This window comes from Citrus clementina, unplaced genomic scaffold, assembly GCF_000493195.1.
Source record: "Citrus clementina cultivar Clemenules unplaced genomic scaffold, Citrus_clementina_v1.0 scaffold_1, whole genome shotgun sequence".
In the NCBI taxonomy this organism is placed as follows: domain Eukaryota; kingdom Viridiplantae; phylum Streptophyta; class Magnoliopsida; order Sapindales; family Rutaceae; genus Citrus; species Citrus x clementina.
Window position 1 is genome coordinate 20,033,650 of NW_006263303.1, and position 14,607 is coordinate 20,048,256.

At 33.4% G+C, this 14,607-nt stretch overlaps 1 protein-coding gene across 1 annotated transcript; it reads left to right on the top strand.

The window, feature by feature from the left end:
• The first annotated feature begins 6,041 nt into the window (after window positions 1-6,041).
• Window positions 6,042-8,504, top strand: LOC18054772 (indole-3-acetic acid-amido synthetase GH3.6). Its single transcript, XM_006452051.2, has 3 exons — window positions 6,042-6,513; window positions 6,687-7,615; window positions 7,717-8,504. Exons 1-3 carry the CDS (start codon window positions 6,194-6,196, stop codon window positions 8,352-8,354), a joined length of 1,887 nt encoding a protein of 628 aa, XP_006452114.1. The 5' UTR covers window positions 6,042-6,193; the 3' UTR covers window positions 8,355-8,504.
• Window positions 8,505-14,607: the final 6,103 nt, after the last annotated feature.

Below are 14,607 nucleotides of genomic sequence, written 5' to 3' on the forward strand. Positions count from 1 at the left end.
TTTTAATTTTATTTGGGGGTAAAATTGTCATTTTATTAAAATTATTTAATAGTGTTAATGCAAAAGTGGCTAGTTGATACAAATGTGAAAAAAAAAAGGTGGTGCAAAGTACATGTTAAAATTTTGTAGTGGTTGGATGAATATAAGGCAAAATAAAGGTGATATAATGATAATTTCCCTTAATTTAATTAGACTGAAGTTTAATATCTCAGCAAGCATTTAAAACTTTGAATGTACATGTGCGATTACTTCAAAATTAAATGAATGCTCGGTGCAACTAAATACTTCAAAACAGATAGGAATTAGTTTTAAAACATTCTCAAATATTCTCTTATGTGACAAATACCAAGTATTATTATTTCTAAGAGAAATTGACTACATAAGATATTTGAACTTATTTATTACTCGAAAATGTAATTGATCAATCACTTACTAGTTTTCTATTTATTTATTTATTTTTATTATATAATATTCAATAGAAATTGGATCTAGTGTTGCGTATAGGGTTCGTAGAATTCCCCAAATATTGATCGAGATTCGGGATCCCAACTCGTTCGAGAGAGGATTTAGTACAAAATTTTGTCTAGATTTGCTATTCGGGTCATAATTTGAGACTCAATTTTTTTTTGATTCATTGTTCAAGATGGAATTTGTGACGTTTGAAAATCTCAATTAGGATCCCAAATAGCTTGACATCTAGGTTTCTAGGACAAATCAATTTGATGAATCACATAGATCTAAAATGTCGGTCATATGTGCCTGACAAGTCATTTTGATAAATAATATATATATGACATGTCGATTATAGGAGTATAACATATGTTTACGACAGAATCTATAATGTATGACAAAAAACTCATGTCATCTAGGACAATTCAGGATCCAAATTAGAATTCGAGATTCGATCGAGTTGGAATCGAGACATATTTTTTGCCTGATTTACTATTCCAGACAGCTAGGGGTGGGCATGATTTGGTTCGGATCGAGATTGAGTAGAACCGATTAAAATCGGTTATTTTATAATAAAAAAAAGAACCAAATAAGAACTGAATACAATAAATAACCGAATATAAATCGATCCATTCGGTTCAGTTCTGTTTTTTCGATTATGGGCCTATCGGGCCTATTTTGAATTTCAAATTTTTAGTCCATTAGGCCTTATTAATGAAATAATTTTTCTCAGCAATCAGTTCATTATAGTTTCATTACAAATACTAATAATAAAAATAAAGAATTCAAAGCACATTTATCACTACTGTCTTACTAACTAGTACTAATAAAATATGAAATATTGAGATTTAAGAATACAAATCTAGATTCCAATGCTCCATCTAAATAAACATAAATTTGTAAAGAAAAATAAAAATAGCAATAGTTGCACCACAAAATAAAAATAACAATTGTGTGTGAATATGTATATTGTAATCATTTTGCATAACCAATTAACATATATTTAACACATTTCATGTTTTGGTAAAATTACAAAAACATCCTAATTCTTCGGTTCAGCTGAGAGAACCGAATCTAAACTGGCATTTCAATTTTTTCTTATAAATTGGATATTTAGATATTTATAAAAATTAAAACTTATCCGAACCTGAACGAAGCCACCAATTTAGTTCGGTTTGGTTTTTCCTAAGTCTCAGTTTTTTTTTGCCTAGTGCTACGAACAACATTCAGGATATTTTGTCCCAATCATTCTAGACAGAATCACGATAGGTAAATCTTGGCCATCTTGTCCCATTACCACACCATTAGTACAAACTTGATCAGGTACATCCAACTTGTTACATAGTAAAAATTTATTAAATCAAATAAAAATTTGACTCTGGTACCTTGGATGAAGAATTGGTGCCGTTAAATATTAGAAAATGTAGAATTATCAAGCATTAAACCTTTGATCAATTATTGATGGCTCGTATTTTTGAAGGATGTACATGTATTGTTGAATATTAATTTCTTAATGCCAATAAAAAAATAAAAAAGGTCATTGAAAAAGTTCTCAAAAATAAAAAATTTCCACTGATTATTTAAAAACAATAAAAATAAGCATCCATTGACCAAATTATTGATCAATTAATCCAACAGGTAAGGAAGAACAGTAAGAAAGCTGGAATAATGGGGGACAGGATAGAAGGGCAAGGATTTGAGGTTCTTAATTTTTATTTTATTTTATTTTATTTTACATTCACGTCTTTCGATTTCTTTTATTCTATTTTCCTACACCATATATCTCGAGATGTTAAAACTTTTTAAAGAAAACCTTTTAACAAAAAATATATATATATAAAAAATAAAATAGAAGTATCTTGCCAAATAAAAAGTCAACGGTCAAAGATATGCATTACTGTCTCCGTCTCCCACACACACCCCACATTCTCACCGCAACTTACTACATCAAGCACTAAGCGCGCCCCAGTTGGGTGCGGTCCTACCCGCCTCGGTGCACCCGCCCTCCCTCAATCCCTCCTCCCACCAAGCATATGGGCCCCACCGAATTCTCCTTCTTTTTAATCATATTTTATTTTATCTTTTTTAAAAAAAAAATCAAAAGCCTAATTAATTTTGTTGTAGCGGTTCTAGCCATCGGATCATATTACCGGTCGTGTGAGTTGACCGGTCAATGTGAGGCACGTGACGGTATTGACTTGGAAGACAAGTGGCGACATGGGCAGGGCTGGTACACGTGGCGAAACTGGAGACATCCTTGGTGGATGACGTGGCACTGATGTCAACTTGATTGGGCTGCCTTTTTCACCCAGCAACTTCTCTTCAATTCTGGGGGATAGGACTCATCAGGACATGGTGGAGCTGTTCAAACTTTCGGTGATTTTGTTGTGACGTGGCATCTTCTCGCTTCTTTTGATCGTCGACTCAATTAGTTATTGAGTAATTAACATGGATCATAAGTTCAATTTAGTGAGATTAACCCCTTCTAATTACGACATGGGTATTGACATTTGGGCATTGAGTGTGTTGTTGCCATACATTTTTCTTTCTTTTTTTTTAATTTTGTGCTTTGACAGTTTGACCTCAAACAAGCAAAAGTTTTAGGATATACGTTAGGCACCAAAATGCATACGCATGTAGTTTTTTGATTCGTTAATATATGCTGCAACATCGTTATCAATGCCATTTCTTGAAAAGCAAGTGAAACTATCATACAGCTACCCAAAAAATAAATAAATAAATAAAAAGTCAATCGAGGTTTTGTTTCAAAAGGTGCATGCGTTAGTGAAATTTTGGATTGTAAGAGAAAACCCATTTCAATTTTGTTACTATTTTGCATTAAGTTTGTTACAAAATGAATAAATTTAAGTTTTTAACTATTTAAAATAAATTTTTTTAGGGAAGAGAATGAGGTTGTAGATGCTCTTACTAATTTAGGTGCTACGTCTTCCTGTACTTACTTGTTAGGATTCTCATTCTATACTCTTTTTTTTCTAAAAATTATCTAGGAGAGGATTATTTTTGACAGGGGTGACAATATGGATTAGAATTTGTTTATTTAATTCGATTGGATGAGAATTAAATGGATTTGAGTTAAAAAAAGAAGAAGATTTGTTTAATAAATGAGTGAATTTTATTCGATTTGTTAATTAAAAGAATCAAATTTGGGTCTGATGACATTGATTCGTTTATTCTTTAGGATTCATTTAATAAATGGGTCATGAACGAATTGAATACGATCCATTCGTTTAAATTTCATTTATTATTCGTTTAATTAAATTACTTATTTATCATGAAATATGTATAAAAAAAATTATAAAATTTGAAAGCTAATATAGTGATTACAAATGATAATAAGAAAAGAATATATAAATTAAAATTCATTTACTATTCATTATAGGATAAATGAATAGTGAACCAATCCCGATTCGATTCAATTCGTTTAATAAACGATTCGATTTCAAATCAGTAGAATTTTGACCCAATTATTTTATGATTTGATATGAATTTGATTCGTTTATTTATTTTCCCACATCCATTTCGTCCTGCCACCTTTATCAGCTTGTGTTACTTTCAATTTTTATTTCTATATAACTCTCCGTCGCTTTGTCAAGATTCATTAAAAGAATAAAATTAAAAAAAAAAATACATTTGACGAACTTATGTTATTCATCAAATGCGTTGTATTTGTGCCATATATTATTGTCAAACTTTGTGTCTAAGATTGATAAGGGAATTACAAGAGAGAAATGAAATTAAAAGAAAAAGTAGAATATAGGCAATGACTCTCAAAACTACACACACTCGACACTTAATTTGACCAACTTTGGAAGCAAAAACATATGATGTCTAAGTTTAACCAACTTCGTAAGGCATTTGAGCCAAAGCCTTTCACAAAAGTGCTGATAATTTGGCCATACACAAATAAAAGAAAGTCATTGATGCTCATGTCCACATGCAATCCACTCACTAGCCAGCCCCGTGTAGTAGTACTTTCATTACATTTCTTCGTCATATGGCTTTCCACGAGGTTTCTTTTTCCCAAATATAGTTTCTCAATACGCAACAATCTTCCACTACTAAAAATTATTGCAAATTTAGTTATGGGTCTATTTCTCTCCATCCATTGCAGCCTCGGTTAGGTTAACCATTTTGCTTTTATTCAACCTTCACGATCCGTTCACATCTAACCGAAAAGAGAATCAAATCTGTTCCCTACATAATTTTACACTCCTTCGCCGACCTTTGCTCGTTTAATTAATTTTTGTGTATGAACACATTCCATTTATTTGTTACAGATCGAACACTTATTAGTTAACGATCGAGGCATGTTTAAACATATGATATCGATCAATTCAATTTAATTGAAATGCGAAGTGCAATCAAAACGTTAATTGTTCACGTTATATAATAAACGATGATCTTACATAGCGTTGTCTGATTAATTCATGTAGCGTTGTCTTATAAATTCATAGTAATAATATTATTTACATCGTTATTGAATTGCGTCGTGTGTCGAGTTGTTCCCCATTTGACGTGCGTAATCACCGACCGGCGGCAATTGATCGCGGGATCATTTTTTAATCTATTCATTCACAAAGCGCAGTCAAGTTGATACACGGCAGGCAAAGGGAGCACAAATAGATCCGAGAAGTCGCGAGTTCAAAAATAGTACACAAAAATAACTACGTGAAGGCACCAAACTCCCGTAAGTACACGTGTCAGAGTACCAAGTTTGGCAGCCAGCTGGCTGGTCCCACTTGGATACTTCAACAAGAAAACTCCGGCTCCCCCCAATTATTATTTACCGTACACCCACTCATTTCTATCGATGCCATCCTCCCGCAAAGTTTATCGTGATATATTGACTTCATATTCCGCGATATATTAAACGTAACGCCGTTTTTTTGTGAAACGCCCGCAGTACAAGTACCCATGTAACCGGTGAAATTACTGCGGGTCTACCGCAGACTGCCGGTCAACCCCGCGACAATTTCACCGGATATGACATTTTTTAACACCACCCAGCCCCAGTCGGGTGTGAGGTGGGGATTGTTAAGAAAATTCCCAAGTTTCCCTTGTACAACAAACAAAGCACACAATGGGAATTTTTTATTGGGTTAAAAACTTGGGAGAAAGAAAGTCAAAAAAATAACTAGTTTAATATATTTGAATATTTAAAACTTAGTATTTGCTGCTCACGATCATAATGCACTATCTTTATTTTGTTTTATTTTATTTCTTTATTTTTTTAAAAAAAAATTTAGTGAATTAACAAAATTGAACAAAAGTGCATTGCAAAACTAATTATTGCTTGATGGTAAAGTCATTCAAGGGGGGAATTTGCATGACTAAACTTTTTTCATTAACATGGTATTTGACCATTAAGGCATGAAATTTTCATGTTCATGGGGTGTAATAGAGGCATGTTCAGAAAAGGAAAAATTAGATGATATTTACATTTATGTCCTCAAAATTGCATTCTTTGTTTACTATCTAATCCCTATAATGAAAGCATAGCCAGCTTCAATTGAATTCTCCCTCTATATATACCCACTTCTCTCTTCATTTTTCCGTCACACCAAAACCAATTCAACACAAGCCTCTCTCTTTAGTCTCATTTATCTCTCTCTCTCTCTCTCTCTCTCACAGACACACATACACACAAAAGAACACTCAAAATAAAACTCTTTGAAGTTTATTAATTTTATCTCTTTCATACAAAACTGCCAAAGCCACCATCATGCCTGAAGCACCAAAGAACTCATACCCTAGTGATTATAGTCTTGATGAGATGAACAAGAAGAAACTTGAGTTCATTGAAAATGTTACTTCAAACCCTGATGAGGTTCAAAAGAAGGTTCTTTCAGAGATCCTCTTACGCAATGCTCATGTTGAGTACCTGCAAAGAAATGGCCTTAATGGCCACACCGATAGAGAGTCTTTCAAAAAAACCATGCCTGTCATCACTTATGAAGATATCCAAGCTGATATCAACCGTATTGCCAATGGAGATACTTCTCCTATCCTCTGCTCCAAGCCCATTTCTGAGTTCTTGACTAGGTAAAAGCCTAAAAAATTTTACATGAAAAATCTCAAATTTTGTGTTCTTTATTGACTTTTTTGGTAGCTTTGTCTTAGTGGGTTGTTATGGTTTTTGTGTCCTTTGCGCTAAATGTTGTTTAAAGTGCTTCTGTGGATAGTTTGGCTTAGTGGGTTTGTTTTGTTTTTTGTAGCTCTGGGACATCAGGTGGTGAACGAAAGTTGATGCCAACAATTGAAGAAGAATTGGAGAGGAGGTCGCTGCTGTACAGCCTATTGATGCCTGTGATGAGCCAGTTTATTCCTGGTCTAGACAAAGGCAAAGGAATGTACTTTCTGTTCATAAAATCTGAGGCCAAGACTCCTGGTGGCCTAGTGGCTCGCCCAGTCTTAACTAGCTATTACAAGAGCTGTCATTTCAAAGAGAGGCCTTATGACCCATATACAAACTACACTAGCCCAAATGAAACCATTTTGTGCCCTGATTCTTACCAAAGCATGTACTCTCAATTGCTTTGTGGCCTTTGCCAAAACAAAGAAGTCCTCAGGGTTGGTGCCGTTTTTGCCTCTGGTTTCATTAGAGCTATTAGGTTTCTTGAGAAACATTGGCCTCTTGTCGTTAAAGATATTAGAACTGGCACCATTGACTCCCAAATTACTGACCCATCTGTTAGGGATGCTGTCATGAAGATCCTTAAACCAAACCCAAAACTTGCTGATTTTATTGAAAATGAGTGCCGTAAAGACTGCTGGCAAGGGATCATAACAAGGTTATGGCCCAACACTAAGTATGTGGATGTTATTGTGACTGGGACCATGTCACAGTATATCCCAATCCTTGATTACTATAGCAATGGCCTCCCCCTTGTTTGTACCATGTATGCTTCTTCTGAGTGCTACTTTGGTGTCAACCTTAACCCCCTATGCAAGCCAAGCGAAGTCTCATACACCCTTGTTCCCACCATGGCCTATTTTGAGTTCTTGCCTGTTCACAGAAACAATGGTGTCGCTAACTCTATTTCCATGCCTAAGTCACTCAATGAGAAGGAGCGACAAGAGTTGGTTGATCTCGTTGATGTCAAACTTGGCCAAGAATATGAACTCGTGGTCACCACATATGCTGGTATAAAATTTATTTTTTTATTTTTTGTCCTTTTGTCCTCTTAAACAATTTGTATTTTTACTGTTACATGTTTTACTTAATTGTATTTTTTTCCCCCCCAGGGCTCTATCGCTATAGAGTTGGAGATGTGCTAAGGGTTGCTGGATTCAAGAACAAGGCACCACAATTCAACTTCATATGCAGGAAAAATGTGGTGCTAAGCATTGATTCAGACAAGACAGATGAGGTTGAGCTACAAAATGCTGTGAAGAATGCAGTGAACCATTTGGTGCCATTTGATGCAGCAGTATCTGAGTACACAAGCTATGCAGATACCACAACAGTTCCTGGTCACTATGTACTATATTGGGAGCTTAGCCTCAATGGGACAACCCCAATTCCTCCCTCAGTCTTTGAGGACTGTTGCTTAACCATTGAAGAGTCACTCAACAGCGTGTATCGCCAAGGCCGTGTGTGTGACAAATCAATTGGGCCGCTTGAGATCAAGATTGTTGAGCCAGGGACTTTTGACAAGCTCATGGACTATGCCATTAGCCTAGGTGCATCAATAAACCAGTACAAGACGCCAAGATGTGTGAAATTTGCACCCATTATTGAGCTTTTGAACTCAAGGGTTGTGTCAAACTACTTCAGTCCCAAATGTCCCAAGTGGGTTGCTGGTCACAAGCAATGGAGCAGCAACAACAACAAGGCCACTACAAGAATTGAAGAAATGAATGGAAAGGCTCAAACTGTTTAAGGGTCTTCTTTAATCTGGTAAAATTAGCTTTTCGTGGAGATTCACAGGAACTGTTTTTGTGATCAATCAATCTTAGGACAATGTTAAGGACTGTTCCTAGGTTTAACCCCATGTAATGTTCTTAATGTTCTTTTTTTCTTCTTTTTATCTTTTTTAAGCCTTTTAACTGTTGTCTATCATGCATAGGGACTTCGGAAATTAGCCATGTACAAAAACAGTTCATGTTTCAAGGAAAAGCCTTTTTTTCTTTTCAAAATACATGGGAATTTGATTCATAATTCCAACAAGGAAACCTGCCCACTGAAGTCTCATGGGCAATTTTACTTGGACTGCAAACGATTGACATCAAAAGCCATCCACAATCTTATCTTCCTTTCTATTATCTTATTATTTTCACTAAAAAGCATACTGACTTTTAGTTACATTGATTTATTATGACTCTAAGTAACTCCCTCGAAAACATAAATTTAATACATACTTTTTCTATCCACACCGTCATGGACCAGTAACCTTCCTCAATATGGCTGGCATAAAGTGACCAAAAAATTTTCATTACTCTCTTGGGATCTCAATTTATCAAACCCCAAAACTTTATTCAAAACCAGCTTTAGTTAATTCAATAAAGAAAACCCATTTCTTGCTGCCAACGAGGCCTCAGACTAGTGGTAGTCTCGAATTATATGTCCTCCCACAAATGAGTAAAAGATGGATATTTTTTATTTTAATATTAATGAGGATAAATAACTGAAAGCAGACCGAATCTCGACTGATTAATATGATTTCCTAGTGATTCTAATATTCCTTAATTGAAATTGAGAATGGTGTTGTAACGTATACATGAAAAGTACAAAAAAAAAAAAAAAAACAAATGTAACGCACAAAGGGTGTTGTCGTATTTGTTATTGTTAATTTTTTGTAAGTGTAGTGTATGGGATTGTGTTGGGCATGCGTCAGTTGGACCCAATCTCTGTAGAGTAGTGTGTTGAGTTGCAGGCATAAAAATAGCCGGGAAATCATGCAAAAAGAATCAAGAGATTGTTGAAAGGCCAAAATAATTTTGTTGTGGAGTGGCAGGACAGATAAGGTTGAATCAGAAGCTGTTCCCTCTATTAAGCTTTTGTCTCTGAAAACAGACAAAAGCACTTTTGTTTTTTAGAAAAACAGATTTTCAGGAAGGGTCAGTCAGACAATTATAGCAGTCTCCAGACATAACCCCAGAAAAAAGAGAGACAATTTTCAGAGACGTTTTTTTTTTTTTTCCCAGAATTTTCAGATTTTTTTTTTTTTTTTATAAAAAAAAGCATTTAATACGATTGAAGATAAGTACTAGTACTACTGGCAGCAGTGGTTGTCTGTGCAGGCTAACTTTTGTTGAGTCCTACAACATGTTCACGATTTCCCTTCAATGATTTTCTTTCCCCTCTTTCAAGCACCACCCAATCAAAATACCCAACAATCAGCGAGGAATTGCTTCTGGCAACTAACTCACCTGCTTTCACCTAAAGTGATTTTGGTGCTTTATTGTTATATTTGGTAGCTTTTGGATGTGAAATTGAAACATAATGCATCAAGTATGCATGTGAGTATCGGAATCCTTTGATTTATCATTGTTCTTTAAAGGTGCTTTCGTTTCATATAAGGCCATAAGCTCAAAAATGCTTTCTCTAGATAAGCTCTTTTTCGAGAAGTGCTATTACACCATTTAGTGACTACCGCAATTGAAAACATGGGTCAGGAACCTTTTATTTATTCTTGGTTCTTTTTAAGACTAGACACCATAACTTTTCTATACTCATGTTGAATTATGTAATCTTGTCTATATGTATTAAAAGCGTTTCTTTTTTTATCTTGCTCCAACAAAAGCACTTCTCACACTTGCATCCTAAAAAACCCTTCTTCTTCATTTTTTTTGTAGAATTGGGGTTGATGGCAACACATCATTCAGGGTACTCAAATAAAAAAAATGGTTGATATGTTGAAATGCACGTAGTGATCACTCTATTAGAAGAAGGTGGCATGTATACATTTGATCATAAACGTATTTCTTTTTAACACGTTATGCTTATACCATAAGAAATGATCAAGCATTTGACTTAAAGGCACTACTTTTTAAATATCTGTTCTAGTGATATATGATAAATAAAGCTAGAAGAAAACAATCCAATAGAGTAAACTTCAAGTATATAAAGTTATTAGGTACAAGTAATTAATTGTCTCTTTACTTAAAAAGAATATATGGTGGATTTATATATTCTTCAAGTTTATCCTCTCTTAAAATGCATTAATGCATTTGCTATATATTCTCTTCGTTGATCTTATCTCACTGCTTATCCATCTCAAATCACAAAAGTGATCACATACACATAATCACTTTTACGAAAGCAGTGCTTTTTTATTTTTGCTGCATCTCACATCAATAATATCTTGGTTGCTCCATGCATTTCATTTCATGGCAATGATAAGGTAATTTCGGTATAGCCCATGAGACAATTAATTCACAATTGAAAGCTACTTGTGTGAAATGAATTTAATGAGTAGTTGAATCAAGAATTGAAATGGTTCTGGGAGACATTATTGAAGTGATTATTTCATTTTTTTTATTGTGTGAGAAGAAGATTCGAGCGTGCTAGCTATTTTTCATAACTAAAGCTATATAATAATTCAAGAGCAAGTACTACTTACTCTATTAGGAAAGTTGAAAAAAAGAATTTATGAAGTTGAATGAGATATTTATTATGGACTAAACATTATCTATATATCCTTCACCCTTTTCACCAATATGTATATATATATAGTATAATTAGGGTTTTAGTTTCACGGACCCTTTTCTTTTATAACCAGAAAAACAAAGAATTTCTTTTACCACCATTTAGAGTTCTTGCAAGATTCTTTTTTATATATACATGATAGAACTTAATTGCTACACAAATACTTAAATACAGCACTTTAGAAAAGCACTTTTTTAGTGCTTCTCTAATAAGCACTACTAATACGGATAACAATAATAATAATAACATAATATTCTAAAAAGTTAATTCAATTTAATAATAATATCTTAGAATATTTCTTTTCTTTTCTTTGCTACTAAAAATATTTCTTTTCTTTTCTTTGCTACTAAAACACTCATAGGAATATGAATACTTTATCTTAGAATAGAGTCCATTGTCGACTGGTGCCCTCATTCGAGTCTTAGCCCTTATGCTGAAACTCTAATTTCCCCACAAGATTATATAATTTGATCATAGAGTATATTTTTGTCTCCTGAGTACAGATAAGATAAATATCTTCATAATATTAGTGAGAGTTAAAAAATAGACTAGCCAATATAACAATTTATTATAATATTAGCGCAAAAAAAGAAAAAGAAAACTCTTCAATTTTCAATCCACACTTTTTCCTTTATTATAAAAACATTACTCTTTAGATAAGTGATCGAACTTCGCTTGACAAAACTATATTTAAATAGTTAGCATACAAAGTTTGTATAACTTAGTTGGAGGGACATTCGACGTATCATTAATCAAATTGGTGTTACAAATTGATTGGTAGGAAGTAAAAAAAAAAATATATATATATATATAATACAAAATGGGATCAATGGATCATTAACAATCAATAAACTGAAATTTAAAAATTCATTCTGGAAAATGTTTCTTGAAAAAATCGGCGGGGGAAGGGGTTTGAGAAGGAAAGAGACAAATCCACGTATCTTAACGATACGGTTGTCTGAGCGGGGCCCGCATTCCATTCCCATGCAAATCAAGGGGTTCCCGATACGCGTGGATTCCGGGGTTACAATCTACAGTTCCAGGGGTGGGGGACCGCGCCCAGGTTTCCGCCACGTGTCCATCCACAAGCGTTGACGATACGTGAGTAATTTACCAAAGTCCAAAGCCTCTCCCTCCTTCCCTGTTCCTCTCGCACTTTGTAGGCGCCATCACGATCAAGCCCAGTACCACCACAGCATTCCACGTGGGATTGTCTACCCCCCCCCCCCCCCCCCACACCGCCCCCTACTTTTTCTTTTTTCTTTTTTATTTCTTTATATGAGAAATTTTTGCTAGTTTCTTTCTTTCTTTAAAATTACCCAAATTATATGGGTTCTAGTTAGCGCAATTGGTAAAATTTTTTATGATAATATGAACTGTCTAACAAAAATTATCTAAATAATTTATTTAAATACTTTTTTATATTAACGATGTATGAGTTAGGTGATACGACTCCATCTCGGTATATTTTTTCAGTGTATTAAATTATTTGGTAGTTAAAGATCACATTGGGTCTCGATTAATCCCAAGTCTCGAACCCAGGACCTCCATCTTGGTATATTTATATACTTTGTAAGTGGTTTGAGATTGAAAGAGAAATCGAGTGTGGTTAGTATGGCTGTATGATTGGTGGTCTAGACAATCGTAAATATGCCATGTGGCAAAAATGTCAGGGAAGAAGACACCTTTCATCACAATGTAACAAATTCATGGCAAGATCTCAATGGGAGACCATCAATCATGGAAGCTCTCTTGTGGTGATTTGCTCCAGACCTAGGCACCACCGCACCAGCCTATACAAATATAAAAATGTTAGTCAACTTTCCACAAACCGCACATTGTTGAGTTTTATGTTATATATATATATATATATTTTTATGCGGATGCCCTATTTTTTTTATGCGAATATATTTTTAAGTCATATGATTTAATAGAGTCAAATTTTAATGTTATTATACTACACGATTTTATAATGTATGAAAAAATATTTCCACTAAACTGCAAGGCTTAATACCTTGTCCACATTAAAAAAAAAAAAGAGAATGCCCACTAGGAATTGAAAATTTTTAAAGCAAATATCAAGTTTGTTTGTTATAAATCTTAACTCCAAATCAATTTTTTAGATCTAATTCAATATTTTTGTTGAAATTTTTGAAATTGAACAAGAATTGTTTGATTTAAATTGAATCGTCTCTTAGGATGTCATTATCCAAAATTTTTGATAGCAGTAAGGTAAAAAAATCTCATTAAAAAAATCTCATTGTCCATTAATAAAAAAATAGGGCACTAAACCGTTTTCCCCACCACCACAACACAAAGAAAAGAACAAATGATTAGATTATTTGAGATAGTATGGCCACATTTTAGTACAAAAATATAAAGCGTTGAGGCAAATTTGATGCTTAAATTACTTGTGATGATGTATGACAAAAGCTAAAAGTTAGTTTGTCATCCTTTGGAACAATTTTTAGCTGGTTAAGAAAGTGATTTTTCTTTTTTCATAATCTAAACAACAATGATGAAAGGAAAAAAAAATGTGATCTGAAGGTGATTGTAATATATGATTAACAAAGACATAAACTTTTGGGAGGGTGATAGAGAAAGTAAAAGTTTTGCTTTTAGAGACAACTAATCCAACATTGACTAAGATGGCTACCAATTATAATTTACATTGATGCCCATAATGTGCTAAAAGGAGATTGATGGATGATGAAAGTTGTAACAATAATGATGCAAAGGAGATGTTTGATAGAAAATGAAAGTTAATAATATTGGAGAGAGGTGGGGGAGGAGATTGAGACTTGTCAAAAGTATTTAGTGGTAGCGTTTATTATGATAAGTGGTGTCAAAGAACAATAATGAGATAAATTCAATTGAGTATGTTTGTGCTATTTTGTAGTGTTTTGACCATGCAAGATAGATACCATGAAGTTTATGATAAATTTAAGATACCCATTTATATAATAAGGATGCTTTTGAGAGTATTTTTAATTATTTTAAATAAAAATATTTTAATATTATTATTTTAACACAATAGACTTCTAATTTTGTAATAATCTAATCATGCAAGATAAATACCATGAAATTTTTGATAAATTTAATATACCCATGTATGTAATGAGGATGCATTTGAGAGTCTTTTTAATTATGTTAAATAAAAATATTTTAATAATATTACTTTTAACACAATAGACTTCTAATTTTTTTAACGATACAATGCAAATCTATAGTCAAACTTGAATATGTGTGCACACAAGCATCTCTTTTGTCCAATGGGATGTGAAAATTGAATAACCATTTCAATCACTTCTAATTGGTCATAATTAAACAACTTAGTCAAAAGTGGGGATTTAATAAATAATAATTAAAAAAAAAACACGAGGACCCTCAAAATGAGCCAAAAAAAAAAAAAAAGAATAAAATAAGGCACATTAAAAAATTAATGATTAGCTAGGGCTAAGCAAATTTAGTCTCACTAAACGTGA

What these genes read in the sequence shown, in the direction of transcription:
- LOC18054772 (XM_006452051.2), top strand. Translation starts at nt 6,194, where the DNA reads ATGCCTGAAGCACCAAAGAACTCATACCCTAGTGATTATAGTCTTGAT. An exon ending in ATTTCTGAGTTCTTGACTAG is followed by an intron (nt 6,514 to 6,686) that starts GTAAAAGCCTAA and finishes TGTTTTTTGTAG; the next exon opens with CTCTGGGACATCAGGTGGTG. An exon ending in CGTGGTCACCACATATGCTG is followed by an intron (nt 7,616 to 7,716) that starts GTATAAAATTTA and finishes TTTCCCCCCCAG; the next exon opens with GGCTCTATCGCTATAGAGTT.